This window comes from Apiospora aurea, assembly GCF_038362705.1.
Source record: "Apiospora aurea strain CBS 24483 chromosome Unknown utg000011l_segment0_segment0, whole genome shotgun sequence".
Taxonomy (NCBI): Eukaryota; Fungi; Ascomycota; class Sordariomycetes; order Amphisphaeriales; family Apiosporaceae; genus Apiospora; species Apiospora aurea.
In genome coordinates this window covers 465,254-480,278 of record NW_027117398.1, presented here as the reverse complement: position 1 = coordinate 480,278, position 15,025 = coordinate 465,254, and the positions used below count along the sequence as shown (strand labels likewise).

The following is a 15,025-nucleotide window of genomic DNA, read 5'->3' as shown; positions in this document are numbered from 1 at the left end:
CGGGGCTTGGCAACTTGGCAGCTTGGCTCAACTCCAGAGGTTTATTGACGATCGACTCGGACAGATTGGGTGTGTTGCAGCTAGGAGAAACCGAACAAGGTCAAGATTGTCCAATTTCTACTGCTTGCTTCCTGGTAACGGCCGACCCCGTGACTGACAGATGATGACCGGAATGCATGAACTTTTTTTTCCCGCAAATGCGGCATCAATCAATACAGGTTTTACATAGGATCCCATTCGGCCGAACTGTGGCTCGAATTTGCCCGTGGGCTTGACGCATTCGGGATACAGTATGTCCAGAAAAATGAGGGCTTTAATTTTTTTTCTGGCCTCAAGCAGACAGACAACATGATTATTATCGTGATATTGGGTTGACTGGCCTCACTGGGTTACCGATCCGGCCCTACTACATCTGAGGCTTATCGGGCCAAATGTCGGTGCTGTTACAGAATTAGAGTCCCTAGAGGCGCACCGCGGGTAAAAGCGCCCCGTTCGGCGGGCGACATGATCGTAGGTAGGGAAACGTTCGGTCGCTTCGAGAAAAACGCGTGATCACGGCGCCATTGCGCTGGGAAACTGCTCGATTCGGGGGTCCATTCTTCTTCGTCTGGAGCGATTAGATGGCATGATCAGGCCACTTTCTGACAGTGGAAGGTGGTGGCCCAGTGGCCAATAAACTGGGGCCGGCGCTGTCCGACCTTGCCCGACATCCTCACCTCTCGCTCTCGGCCTGTCTGTTTGGCTGTCTTCTGGGGCTCAGTGCTACTGCAAAACTAGGTAGAATGGCAAGGTAAAAGCTGAGGAGAGGAGCTGAGAGGCAAGATTGATGATAGACCCTGCAGGATGCATCATCGTGGTCGCATCGTTCGCATCGCATCGCAGCTTTCTGACCCCTCCCCCTCCTGACGACTACGACGACAGCAATCCAGCAGCAAATCACCAACTCCCATTAGACCGGGCCCCAGTGCAATCTGGCCATGGAAGCAGGACCGGATCTACAGTATGTACAGGAGACGCTCTATTGGAAATTGGAATATCATCGCCTGGCTCGGCGTCTTAGTCAACATCCCCGTATGCAGCCCCCGATTGACTCGTCGTCGAGTCGTCGCGTCTGGTCGGCATGCAAGGAAAAGATGAGGAGAAGTTGCCAGCCCGCCAGCAAAGACGCCCGCTCGCCCGAAGTCGACACTTCGACACCGGCCTCAGCCAATCATGGGGCTCGGACACGGCCCTAGTAGCCTGAACTCTGAACTCTATATGTAGTTTGGTCCCTTTGGTGCCGCATACACCACCTGTCGTTGCATCATGCCTGTCCGCAATAGTGATAGTAATAGCTCACTCGTAGTAAGTCAGCAAGTCAGCGAGGCCAGTAGCCTGCAGCTTGCTGCGTGCAGCAGCCGGAAAGTCTCCAGTTGTGCGGGCCACTAAGCGTCTCTCATGTGGTGTCGGTCTGCTTCGTACCAAGATCAACCAATGTCCTAAAACGCTCCATGGCACACCCGAGCTGGAGCTGAGGAGGCGTGGGAGGAGGGAGGGAGGGAGGAGAAAACATGTCAGCGATGTTCCTATTGACAGACTAAACCGACTAGAACAGACAGTGTCGCTATTTTCCCAACCCAACCCAGACCGTCTCGTCCCGGGCGCCCGGCGTTACTCTCGGGATCCCCTCCCGCGTCCCTCGCCCAACCCAAACTGTCCACACCTTGCCGATAGGGCCCGCGCGCGCCTGTCTGGTCCCCTCCTCCCTGGCGCGGCGGGGTCCCTTGGTCCCCTGCCTGGTCTGAAGCAGGCCAAGGTGGTGCCATATGCGTGTGATCTAGACCCCGTCGTCATGAACTGTTCCAGTCTCCCATCCGCAGCTCTCCTGCTTTCGCCCGTCGCAACGCCTAGGCCATGCCGCCGTCTTCCGGGAAACAGCTGATTGGCTTCGCTGCGGCGCAGGTCGGAGAGTCGAGCAAAAGGGCGAGTGGGATGCTAGAGAAAGAAAGAGGGAAAAAAACCAATCCAAACTGTTTGTTACCTGCATACACTGTATTGTGACTCGGGATTTCGGAGGCGGCCACGATCGATGACGGAGTTTCTTTGGCCTACTGTGTGACTGCCACTACGCACCGATTGAGATGAACGTTCATTTGTATAAATAGGTTTCGTCTTTCTCCCCCATCATGGCATCTCGGTCATTCAACAAATTCATCCTCAAACCAAGACACCTCAACAGACTCTTCCAACAATCCATCCAACAACACAAGACTCCCTGCCTATTCGGAGTCTATCAACAATCAACCAGTTTTTCCGTCTATAGTCCAGCAAGAAACAACAACCAACCTTCGCCCATCATGTCGATTCCTGCTACTCAGAAGGCTATGGTGGTCGAGACCGTCGGAGGACGTGAGTATTGCCTCTCTCTCTCATCTCATATTCCTCATCTTCACATCCCCTCTCTGCCCTGCCCGACGACAATGATTTCGATCAGTCCAGTCGGGTCGCTTACCTTCTTCTTACCCACCACCCTCCGACTTACCATGACTTACAATGCTGACATCTCTCTCCAGCCGTTCAATACAAGGAGATCCCCGTGCCCAAGCCCGGCCCCGATGAGGTCCTCATCAACATCAAGTACTCTGGCGTCTGCCACACCGACCTGCACGCCATGAACGGCGACTGGCCCCTGCCCGTCAAGATGCCGCTCGTCGGTGGTCACGAGGGCGCCGGTGTCGTCGTCGCCAAGGGCGAGCTCGTCAACGACATCGAGATCGGCGACCACGCCGGCATCAAGTGGCTCAACGGCTCCTGTATGACCTGCTCCTTCTGCCGTCAGACCGAGGAGCCCCTCTGCCCCCACGCCCAGCTGTCCGGCTACACCGTCGACGGCACCTTCCAGCAGTACGCCATCGGCAAGGCCGCCCACGTTGCGCGCCTGTCCAAGGACATCTCCCTCGAGGCCGTCGCGCCCGTCCTGTGCGCCGGTATCACCGTCTTCAAGGCTCTGAAGGAGTCCGGCGCCCGCGCTGGTCAGTGGGTCGCCATCGTCGGTGCCGGTGGCGGTCTCGGCTCCCTGGCTCTGCAGTACTGCAAGGCCATGGGCATCCACGCCATTGGTATCGATGGCGGCGAGGACAAGCGCAAGATGTGCATGGAGCTCGGCGCCACCGCCTTCGTCGACTTCACCGTGTCCAAGGACGTCGTGGCCGACGTCAAGGCCGCCACGCCCGACGGCTTCGGCCCCCACGGTGTCATCGTCCTGGCCGTCTCCGAGGGCCCCTTCCAGCAGGCCTCCCAGTACGTCCGCAGCCGCGGCACCATCTGCTGCGTCGGCCTGCCGGCCGGCGCCTACCTCAAGGCGCCCGTCTTCGACACCGTCGTCCGCATGGTCCGGATACAGGGCTCGTACGTCGGCAACCGCCAGGACACGGCCGAGGCCATCGACTTCTTCGCCCGCGGCCTGATCAAGGCGCCCTACAAGGTCGTCGGCCTGACCGAGCTCGCCTCCGTGTTCGACCTCATGAAGGCCAACAAGATCGCCGGCCGCATGGTCGTCGACACCAGCCGATAAGCATCATCTTTCGTCGTTGTTTCCTTCATCATCATGCTTCCTCAATCGGGAAGGGACGATGATCGCAGAAGAGGGAATACCCAACCACCACACCACACATCAGCGGGAAGGCGTTTAATGATATCCTGGGCAACTGGGATTCTTGTATAGAAAAGAAGAGAAATTCCATAACGATATTGTCTTTAGGGAGACGCGCAAAGCCTAGTTTTTTGTTTTAGTTAATTGAATCAAGTAAAACTTCACACCACTTCGTTTCGCCCTGAATGGCTTCTCCTCGTGACATGACTGCGGTTTCGTCTGGAGGAGCGAAGAGGAGGCAAGAGGGGAGGAGCCGAGGAGGAGGGCCATATAGATACTCGCTGCATCGGCTCTTTTCGGCTTCCCATCAAGGTTGTCCTCAAGGTTCTCAACTCATAACCGGCCTGCGTCACGCCATTTACTGGACGGATGGACGGAATGGAAAAAGATAAGATAGGTAAAGTAGGCTTGGTGGTGCGAGTTCGTTTTATTCTTGATTGGTCGTTTTCGTCGCCCGCCAGCCAATCTTCGTGCCACTATATTTCTTTCCTATCGTGGGCTGTCCGACCTATTTTCGTGCAAGTTGGACGAGCATAATCTAGGCATCCTACCTATCCATCTTGTGCATTGTGCATTATGCATTGGAGCTTCGTATCTCGATGCTTTTGGACGATCCCAGCTGCCCGCCCATTCCCACTGTGTACGTGTGTGTACCTATCTCGATTCGATCGCAGTTGCACTTGCCGACAGCCACACCTCAACCTCAACTTCCACCCCCACTTGCAACCTGAGCCAGCCCGCCCATTTAGCTCTCAATTACGTCGGGACTGCCGACCGCCGCCAACGCGCGCGCAATGCTTTCCGCTTGTTTTTTTTTTTTTTTTTTTTTTTTTTTTTTTGCTTGCCGCTGAGGCTAAGGAAAAAGTAGTGCGAACCAAGCGTGTAATGTTATGACGACCCGGAAACCAGAATCTGGGGAATCTTCTGCATCATCCTACTTGCTGCTACGCTGGTGCTGGTCGACGCGTTGAACCAGAATCCTGCCTACCTAATCCTACTATATTCCGTCGCATGTCCCATCCACACTGGTGGCGTTGTTCCTGATTGGTCCCCTACTAAAAGTGTATCGCGAAATCCGGCTCACCGGTGGCCTTTGCATGCACTTGCCGCCACCCACTGCGAGAGAATCAATCCTCCGTCATCAATCAATGTCCGGCATAGCATGACGAGTATCGGACCCGACAGCCGCGAAAATGGCAATAGTGCTCAGGGTGAAGAGGGCAAGACGGTGAAGCCCACGATGAGTCGCGCCGACAGGCAGGCAAGCAATGTCTCTCAGGGCAAGGAGGCGGCGGCGACTGCCGCTCCGCCCAAGAAGCCGGGGAGGTTGGCGAAGATGGGGTTCACGCCCATCGACCTGCCGACTTTCCTGCTTATGGTGAAGTGAGTCGCAATAACCAACCAACATTATTCTACCCATGCCTTGTATACCATCCCATATAGAGAGAGATAAATCTATATGCCTGTACTTGTGTGTATGCATATGCATGTGCTGACTCGGCGTAAAACATCAGAGGAGCGGTCGCGCCCACCATCGGCATCGCCATCTACCAGTCCACCGCCGTCGCCAACTACTTCACCACCCTGGGCTACCTCGTCGGCATCATCAGCATCCTGTCCGTCCCCATCCTGCCCCGCGGCAAGTTCTTGCAGAATGTGGTCCTCAACATCATATTCGTCTGCGCCGGGGCTGCCATGGGCATGTAAGTTGCCGTGCCTGCTTCATCATGAGGAGGCTATGAAGATGCCCCTTCCTGTGCATTGGACTGCTCTTCATTCTCACTCATATGCTCTGTCTTTCGTATGGAGGCTGACTTTGTGATAATGTAGATTGATCTTATGGTCATCGCTTCAGGCTCGGTTGCATACGCAGACAGGCCCTGCCATAGACCCTGTCACGCGACGCCCGACGTACAACTCGAGCCAGTCCGCCGTGTCCGGAGTCTGTAAGTTCGACCCACTTCAGCTTTCGTGCACATAGCAACCTGAGCAAAACGGCTAAGCTGACCAAAACCCCAGGGCTGTTTGTCAGCATCTGGTTCGTCAACGTGCTGCGGGCCAAGTACCCGACCCTCAACGTCCCCGTCATCCTCTACTCCATCTTGACCAGCATCAGCTGCACCTTCAGCCCGCAGATGACGAGCAACGCCGCCTTCGAGTCCGTCATCCGGCGCATCCTGGTCGCCATGCTCGCGGCCATGGGGCTCGCCACGGGCGCGTCGCTGCTCGTCTTCCCCCTGCCGAGCCGCAAGGTCACGTACGGCCAGATGAAGGCCGCCATCGGGCTCATGCGCGGCGCCGTCAAGCAGGAGAAGGCCTACCTCCAGAGCCTCGAGAACGAGGACATGTTCGCCGAGCCCGTCGCCCGGGTCGGGACGGGACTCCTGCAGCGGATCAAGTCGAGGAGGCTAGAGAAGAAGGCCAGCAGGGCCAGCAAGGCGAGTGGCGCTGCTGCTCCCCGGCCCCTCCCGGCCCGGCCCCGAAGCTGCAGCAGAACAACCGCGCCGAGGCGGAGCAGGTCAAGCAGACGATCGCGAGCCTGCGCCAGCTCAGCGGCAAGATGCAGGCGGACCTGCCCTTTGCCAAGCGGGACTTCGCGTGGGGCAAGCTGGACGGCTGCGACGTCAAGATGCTCTTCTACCACCTGCGCTCCTGCCTCATCCCCATCGTCGGGCTGTCGACGGTGATCGACATCTTCCAGCGCATCGCGGAGCGGCGCGGCTGGAACACGGACAGCAACACGCCGGACGACGTGGTCGAGGAGAAGAACGCGGAGAAGCGGATCTGGAACGAGATCATGAAGCAGCTGCACGAGCCGCTCGAGACGCTGTCGGAGGCGCTCGATCAGGGGCTCGAGCATGCCGGGATGGTGCTCGAGATCCTGCCAAGGCCCAAGAAGGCCAAGAAGTCGGCGGCGGGTGCGGATGACGCCGACGTGGAGGCCAAGGGGGACATGGTGAAGCCCGGGGATCCCGAGTTCGCTAGGACGCTCGAGGAGAAGGTCAAGAGTTTCGAGGCTGTCAAGGTGGATATCTTGAGGTCCTGGGCGGAGCAGAGGGGATTGGCTTATGACGAGTCGGCCGACGGAGCGGATTTGGCAAATATGCCTTCGATTCCGAGCAGCGGGAACAGACATCAGCGTGACCAGTTCCAGCTCTTCCTACTACTCTATATCGAGAAACTTGTGAGTCTACAGTGCTTAGCCAAGTCTAAGCGATGATGTGCTGACCGAACTGTACAGATGGCCGAGGTCGGCGACTCGGTCCGGGGCTTCGTAGCCTTCGCCGACCAAAAGGTGGCCGACGGAACCATGTCGAAGAACCGCCTCATCATCCCCAAGTACCGGCGGATCAAGAAGTGGGTCTCGTCCATCTTCAGCAGCAACGAGGGCGAGTCGTCGACGACGGAGAACAACGATCTGCTGGACACGACCAACATCGTCTACATGGGCGACAGCTTCGCGGCGAAAAAAGACCCGGAGCACCTGCCGCCGGTGAACTGGGTCGAGCGGGTCGGCGAGGGCGTCCGGGCCGTCTCGCGCTTCTTCTCGTCCGAGGCCAGCACGTTTGGGATCCGGGTCGCGTGCGCGACCATGACGATTGGGATTGTGAACTTCCTCGAGTCGACACAGCAGTTCTTTCAGGAGCAGAGGGGGTTTGGGCCATGATTATTATTGCCATTGGCATGACGCAGAGTAAGTCGAGTGCTTGTCGTATCGCGCTTCCGTTAACTGACCGGTTGATATAGCATCTGGTCAATCCATCCAGGGGTTCTTCCTTCGAGTCGGTGGAACGGTAATGTCAATGATTCTTGCTTTGGTCAATTGGTAGGTCTATACATGCCATCAATTAATCAATCTCATGGATTGACTGGCTGACTGACACTGGGTTCAGGTATATCGTGGACCAGAAGACGCCTGGAATACTGGTGTTCCTCTTCGTCTTCCTGGTATTCGAGCACTACTTCCTGCTCAAGTTCCCGCAGTTCACGCCGGCAGTTATGATCTGCATGGTGACCCATGTCATGATCATTGGGTACGAGTTACAAGTACTGAAACTGGGCATCCCGGCTTCCGAGGCCAGTGGTCAAGTATACTATCCGTAAGTGAACCCGCAGCTGCCTCCAGGCATACATGCATGTCTACCATTGACCATCGGCTAACCACCTCAACTCCACCAGCATCTACGTCCTCGCGCCGTACCGCCTTGCCTGCGTCGCCGCCGGCTGCGCCGTCGCCTTCTTCTGGACCGTCTTCCCCTCGCCCCTGACGGAGCGGACGTGGATCCGGCGCGACCTCTCGGCGACGCTGTACCTGCTGGCCAATTATTTTAGTGTGATCGACGAGTCGCTCAAGTCGAAGCTGCACGGCACGGGCGGCGACCCGCGTCACAAGCGGTCCCCGCACAACCGGCTCAAGAAGCACCGGCAGCTCCTGCTCGGCAAGCTGCTCCTCCTTTTGCCCTCGCTCAAACAGCACGCCGACTGGCAGCGCTGGGAACCCACGGTCGGCGGCGCGTTCCCGCGCGACGTCTACGAGGACATCATCAAGCGCGCGACGCGCATCGTGTCGTACCTGACGCTCATGGCGCACACGGTCGGGTACGCGCCGCCGGGACAGCAGCAGGGGGCGGAGCCGGACCGGGCCTGGATCGAGGCGCTCGCGGAGCTCATGGCGGACGTGGTGCCGACGAAGCGCGGCATCGTGTGCACGCTCACGCTGCTGTCGCACTCGCTGCAGACGGGCCACTCGCTGCCGCCGAACCTGCCGCTGCCGAGGCCGTTTGCGCTGACGCGGCGGTTGGGGATGCTGGCGGCGCGGCGGCATCGGCGGGGGCGGAGCGACAGCAGCAGTGGCAGCAGCAGCAGCAGCAGCAGCAGCAGCACCGGTGATGAGAGTGAAAGCGATAGAGAGGAGGAGGCGCAAGCATCGCCGTCGACATCCGCCACGGCGACGAGGAGCCAGGCGGGCGGGCCCTTTGGCCTGCTGGACGCCAAGCACATGGCCGAGAACGGGTACGCCGAGTTCGCGGTGCTGCAGGTGTGCAGCAGTCTGATCTGCGACGACCTCGAGGACCTGGTGCGGGATGTCAGCAAGCTGGTCGGCGTCGTGGACTTCAGTTTCCGGGTCGAGGGGAGCTCGTCGACGTTTGGGGGCGGGAATTCGACGGATGAGGATGGGAAGGGGAAGAGGGATTGAATGATCATGGACGGACCGAAGGGAAAAAATGAGTGGTTATGTGTCGATTGATTAGTTCAATGGACTGTCGCTTGTTATGTTGGTACACATGAAGCAAGCTGGCTAGCTAAATGTAGCTGGGTATGGTTTCGGGTCATGGTGTTACTAGCGATACCAAAAAATGATTGCTAGGTGAAGACCAAGGTTGTCAAAATCCATATATTTAATGCTACCACCACTTGATATTTCGGTATCCTACATCTATGATAAACCTAGAAAGGTGTAATTATATTTGACCTCGAGAACGGCACACCATTCGCAGCGGATTGTGCCATCTAGGATCGTGTTGATCATCTCTCTTCATCTGTCTTAGATGAAGCTATCTTCAACTCGTGGAGCTGAGCTCTTATCGATAGACTTGGGCTGGCTACTGGGCGGGGCGTCGGGGCGTCGGGGCGTCGGGGCTTCTAGGCTTCTAGGCTTCTAGCTCTCCCCCGGAGCTTGGCGGGCCAAAGTGGCCCCCTCCAATTGGGCGGCGTTGGAGTCATTGATCACTTCCAGGCGCATCAGACGTAACCTCCCCGTGTTATTCATACGATCCGACCGCAGCGCCTCTATGACTCGACAGCTTCGGGGCCGGCCCTTGGAATCTATTTAATGTCGTGTAGGTACTCGTATACGGGGAATGGGGATATTTTCTTTCTATTGTACATTTGCTCTGTTCCATTTGCGGCAGCAGCATACCCAGTGTTAGCCACCGACCGACGGACCAACAAGCAGCGACAAACATTACCTGCGATTCCATCAAACTTACCTAAGAGACAAAGCGTCAAACCGGCGGGCCTGATTTCATCATCACATAGTCGTGGCGAAACCCCCAGGCGGCCCATATCGACTAGAACCCACCCACCTCACACGCGAGACACCCGCAGACCAGCTCCAACTGATCTCTTTCGTAATTCGATCACCAAGCAGACGATGTCGTCGTCCCTTTGGCCCAAGAAACCTACCTACATACAACGTGAAACCCGAATCCCCACTTCCATTGCCTGACATACACTCGTCCAATTCAATGATACCAACTCGAATATATCGCCACCCGAACCACCTACACCTAAACTTACGATATCGAATACCAAAGACCTATCGGCCAATATGACAACCCGAACCGCGAAACAGCTACCCCACGAACAGCGGAAAGGAGAGGCGGCACTGAGCGACTTCGCCGACTTCGTCGAGAAGCAGCAGGCGCTGCGGTACCCCACTTCCAAACCCGCCGCGGCGGCGACGACGACATCGAACGAGGAGGAACACCACGAGGAGCTCGACATCCTCGACTCCCTGAACCTCAACGATGCGGTGCCCCAGGTCCCGCTGCGCGAACTCCTGCTGCCAGCGGTAAAGGACGATGACGGGAGCGAAGACGAGAAGAGTTTACAGAGGCTCGTCGACGTCATCGACACCCGGCTGCTGGAGGGGCACGCCGAGGCCGTCTTCGATCTCGGCTTCGAGAACAATGGCGACTCGATGCGCCTAACGAAAACTGAGTTTGAGACGGCGCTCGCGCGCCTGCGCAAGGCGGCGAAGAAGGTCCAGGCCGACTGCAACGTGCTGCTCACCAAGAACGTGGGCGGCGACGCCGAAGCCGACTCGTCCTCCTCCGCAAACGCGATGACGGGCAAGGACAAGGACACGAACTGCAGCGGCAAGGTCATGATACGGCAGTCGCCCAGCGCGGCCGAGAGCGTGATAGAGACGCGCATCGCGGTGGTGGGCAACGTCGACGCCGGCAAGAGCTCCATGCTGGGCGTGCTGGTCAAGGGCGACCTCGACGACGGCCGCGGCAAGGCGCGCGTGAACCTGTTCCGGCACAAGCACGAGATCGAGACCGGCCGTACCAGCTCCGTCGGCATGGAGATCATGGGCTTCGACACGCAGGGGAAGGTCATTACGTCCGACGTGCCGGGGAGGAAGCTGTCGTGGGAAGAGATCGGCAAGCGCAGCGCCAAGGTCATCACGTTCACGGACCTGGCCGGGCACGAAAAGTACCTGCGCACGACCGTGTTCGGGCTCCTGTCCAGCAGCCCCAACTACTGCCTGCTGATGGTCGCGGCCAACAACGGGCTCGTGGGCATGAGTAAAGAACACCTCGGTATCGCGCTGGCGCTCAACGTGCCGGTCATGGTGGTCGTGACCAAGATCGACATCTGCCCGCCCAACATCCTGCAGCAGACGCTCGAGCAGATCTCCAAGATCCTCAAGTCCCCAGGGGCTCGCAAGATCCCCGTCTTCATCCGGAACCGCGAGGAGTGCATCAACACGGCGACGCAGTTTGTGAGCCAGCGCATCTGCCCCATCTTCCAGGTCTCCAACGTGACGGGCGAGAACCTCGACCTTGTTCGCACCTTCCTCAACATCCTGCCGCACCACGGCCGCTACGACGCCGACGCCGCGTTCGAGTTCCATGTGAACGACACGTTCTCGGTGCCCTTTGTCGGCACCGTCGTGTCGGGCATTGTGAAATCCGGCGTCATCCACACGGGCGACAACGTGCTGATCGGGCCGGACTCGCTCGGCAACTTCACCAACACGAGCGTGCGCTCGATCCAGCGGAAGCGCATCGACGTGCCGGCGGCGTCGGCGGGACAATCCGCGAGCTTCGCGCTGAAGAAGGTGCGGCGCAAGGACGTGCGCAAGGGCATGGTGGTGCTGCCGAACAAGGTGGGCGAGGGGCAGGCGCCGCCCAAGGTGCACCGCGAGTTCGTGGCCGAGGTGCTGATCCTGTCGCACGCGACGACGATCAAGACCAAGTACCAGGCGATGCTGCACGTGGGGCCCGTGTCGCAGACGTGCGCGATCATCGACGTGGACCGGCCGTTCATCCGGACGGGCGACCGGGCGACGGTGGCGTTTCGGTTCGTGCAGAGGCCCGAGTACCTCGTGCCGGGGGACCGGTTGCTGTTTCGGGAGGGGCGGACGAAGGGGTTGGGGATTGTGAAGGCGGTGGGGTATGATCCGAAGAGGCCGCTGATGCCGACGACGGCGGCGGGGGAGGCAGAGGGCGAGAGGCAGGAAGGGAGTGAGCAGGGGGTGGTGGGGTGTCGGCGCAGGTGTCGGTTGGGGCTTGAGGAAGTGAGCTCGGATGGGTTCTCGTCGAGTACTTGGGTTTGAGGAGAGGGTTTCTTCTTGAGACGATTCTCTCGGGTTTGTTTGTTTGTTTGCGGAGCTACGGGATCTTCTCACGATCGTTCCCAAGCGACACACGATCTGTGCGAGAGGAAACGAGGCACCTGGCTTTATTTCGAAAATGTTGCTTCCATTCTGGCGTTTTTTTTTTTTTTTTTTTTTTGCTGGTTTGCGTCTTGGGGAATCCAGTCCTGTTGCATACTTACGAATCATATGTTCTCACACTGGCTCGTCGCTTTTCGACTGAAGATACACAGCATCCGAAGAGGAAGGGCTGGTCAGTGTCAGTCACGCAGGCGTTTGGGGGAATGGTTTTGTTGCATTCTGGTACGCATGGACGTCGAGGTGGCATGAGATTACAGGCGCCATGTACACACGCAAATAGTATAGCACGCTTGTTAGACACGAGACAAGGCACATAAGTATGATGAGACATGTCGAAGGAGGTTGTTTCTTGATTCAATGGATGTGACAGTCGCATACATCCGTGGTCATGATAAGGGAGGGCTGTACTCTTGCTTGGTCTGTAAAGATGACGCATGTCCTTCGGACGCAACACGGGCAAGATCGCAACGTGAAGGTGGTAAATGCACCCCACGCGCCACATATACATATGATCTTACCGCTAGATGGATTCATCTTGGTTCCAAGCTATGTGTCTCCTCTCATATTGTAGTTCCAACAGAAGGAATGTCACAGGGGGGTGGCTCTATTGGGCATGTCTGGGGGTGTTAAACACAGGGCGAGAGACTGGGGCCTCATATGAAGCAGAATCGATCCTGATATGAGGCATCTTGCCAGTATATATGGAGGGGGGGTTGTATGGTAACGTCGACCTATTACGTGGTGCTTGCCGGTCTGTCTGTCTGTCTGTGAGATGGGTATCGATGTTTTCAAAAACAGATAACACAACATACTCACGTACCGGGGCAACAAGCCTCTGCCTCTCGTGTCTGCTTACTACGTTACCGCCAATATGAAGTGCCCGTTCCCCCGTCCACGCCCGGGCTCCCCCTGCTACCACTCCGGAATGGTATCCAGCCCAACTAGAAGCTCAACTAGCCCAAGCCCGGTCAGCGCCCACCCGAGCCACGGATCCGCGCGTCAACCAGATGGTCCATGGTCGGACCAACGCTTCCCAGAGCATGGGAGGCCCGTTCGCCACGTTCCCAGATGGGGAGACGGACCAGATTTCAAAGTTTACACATCTCCGATATGGCGTCAAGGCAGAAGAAAGGAGATGAGTGGCGGCGCCGCTGGTCTTGAGCCCATGCCCTACCGCTACGTATCCTACTGAGCAACGAGCGGAGCAACACGGATATCATAGCATGGGGAAACTTGGATGCGAAGCCTCGGTAGGATGGACTAACTCGCGCCTAGGCAAGGTGGAATCAGTCAGCCCATTTCTCGAAGCTGACGCCAGCCCCCTGGTGAGGCTGGGCGCCACCGAGCTTCGGCACTATCCATCTTCCGCCCCAACGTGTGTATCTAGGTTTGGTTAGAGAGGCTCTTGGACAATGAAGGTGCTCGAGGCCAATGCCTTTTGCTGGAGGCGACCATGGCGGCGTCTTGCAGAAGGTCGACTTGTATATATAAGTCTTGTCGGACCGGATGTCTTGTGTGTCGTACTTGTCTGCCAGCATCAGCGACGATACGACTACCATCTCGACTACCAATCTCCGAGTCTACGATCTTCCACAACCTCTTAATCGAAACAGAAGTATTGCTTGCTTCGTAAAAGCCACCCACCCAAGATGCCTTCCGAAACCACCATCACCACCCCCCATCCCCACCAGCGTCTCCCGCGACGCCGTCCTGGCCGCCCTGCACGACCACGACCGCTACATCCGGACCACGTGCCCCCAACTCGTCAACTACGCGCACATCAGCTCGAACCCGGCGACCGCGCCGGACTCGCTGCCGTGCGAGGTCTACGAGGTGACGGACAAGCGGCCCATCGGGCAGACCACCTTCCGGCTGACGCTGACGGACCTGCCTGGGGAAGGGATCGACGCGCTGATCGAGGGCAAGGCGCCCACCGGCAGCCTGGTCATCAAGTCGCGCTTCCGCGTGCTCGCGGGGGCGCCGCAGAACACGCTCGAGGAGCGGGTCGCCATCGACAGCAACATGCTCATGAACAAGATGATCAAGGGGAATGTGGAGAAGAGCCACCCGGAGCAGCACCAGAAGTTCATGATGTAACGGACTGCTGCCACTACTACTGCTGTTGTTGGCTGCTGCTGCTGCCGCTGCCGGTAACGCGTTGCTTGAGAGATGGCTTGAGAGGGGAAGGATAGGAGAGGAAAGGAGAAGATAGATAGATAGAGAGAGAGAGAGAGAGAGAGAGAGAGAGAGAGAGAGAGAGGAGGGAGTGTTGGAGAACATCACCATTTACATATAGACCGACTTAACTAACCCCTTTACCCGTTCCGTCTCGTTTCGATTTATAGAGTGTATTAGTAGAAAAAAATATTACCGAGGTTTCTCAAAGGTCGTATACAGGACAGTTCTGTCATCGTTAAAATAAATAAATCGAATGGTTGACTACTCGTTTCGCATTACCCGAGCATTCTCCCCATGCCAAGCGTGTACGTGTTTCGGTAGCCATATCATGTATCGGTACTTTCCTTCCTGACACCTCACAACTCTCTCACTTGTATAGATAGTCAGTTTTCCGCGTCCTGATGTCGACGTATTTACTCACGTGCGACAGAGCCCCTCTCTGCTCAGTTACCAGGTAACGAAACCAAGCAAACATGTAGGCGATACAGATGAGGGGAAAAGATGGATAGATTAGATTGCCAGATCGCTAATGTCAGACAGATCTCAGGTTCCCCCTCCTCTTCTCTCCACGCAGAAGCAGGTCTTATCAAGGGGCTGGCTGCTGGGTCGTCGGTCGTCAGCAGCATGTGCGGCCCTCCCTCTGCCCTCTCCCCCGACACTGCTTTTTCCTCCTCTCCCCCGCATCGTGTGAGGGGAAAGAAGGAAAGAGGAGGGTTGGAGAAAGGGGGAACTCCTGAGCTCCTCATTGC

General features: G+C 57.4%; 4 protein-coding genes across 4 annotated transcripts; all 4 read left to right on the top strand.

Annotated features, from left to right (window-relative positions):
* Positions 1-2,336: 2,336 nt before the first annotated feature.
* PG986_015128 (alcohol dehydrogenase 1) lies at positions 2,337-3,553 on the top strand (the record flags this gene model as incomplete). Its single annotated transcript, XM_066851350.1, has 2 exons — positions 2,337-2,388; positions 2,553-3,553. The coding sequence occupies 2 exons, from the start codon at positions 2,337-2,339 to the stop codon at positions 3,551-3,553; spliced, it is 1,053 nt and encodes a 350-aa protein (XP_066692439.1).
* Positions 3,554-4,793: 1,240 nt separating this feature from the next.
* On the top strand, positions 4,794-8,828 carry PG986_015127 (uncharacterized protein; the record flags this gene model as incomplete). The annotated part of the gene is made up of 8 exons (XM_066851349.1): positions 4,794-5,014; positions 5,146-5,334; positions 5,462-5,577; positions 5,651-6,000; positions 6,075-6,815; positions 6,873-7,285; positions 7,525-7,731; positions 7,811-8,828. 8 exons carry the CDS (start codon positions 4,794-4,796, stop codon positions 8,826-8,828), a joined length of 3,255 nt encoding a protein of 1,084 aa, XP_066692438.1.
* Positions 8,829-9,962: 1,134 nt separating this feature from the next.
* Positions 9,963-11,978, top strand: PG986_015126 (GTP-binding protein 1; the record flags this gene model as incomplete). The annotated part of the gene is made up of 1 exon (XM_066851348.1): positions 9,963-11,978. One exon carries the CDS (start codon positions 9,963-9,965, stop codon positions 11,976-11,978), a length of 2,016 nt encoding a protein of 671 aa, XP_066692437.1.
* Positions 11,979-13,529: 1,551 nt separating this feature from the next.
* On the top strand, positions 13,530-14,195 carry PG986_015125 (uncharacterized protein; the record flags this gene model as incomplete). Its single annotated transcript, XM_066851347.1, has 2 exons — positions 13,530-13,579; positions 13,790-14,195. The coding sequence occupies 2 exons, from the start codon at positions 13,530-13,532 to the stop codon at positions 14,193-14,195; spliced, it is 456 nt and encodes a 151-aa protein (XP_066692436.1).
* Between the last annotated feature and the right edge of the window lie 830 nt (positions 14,196-15,025).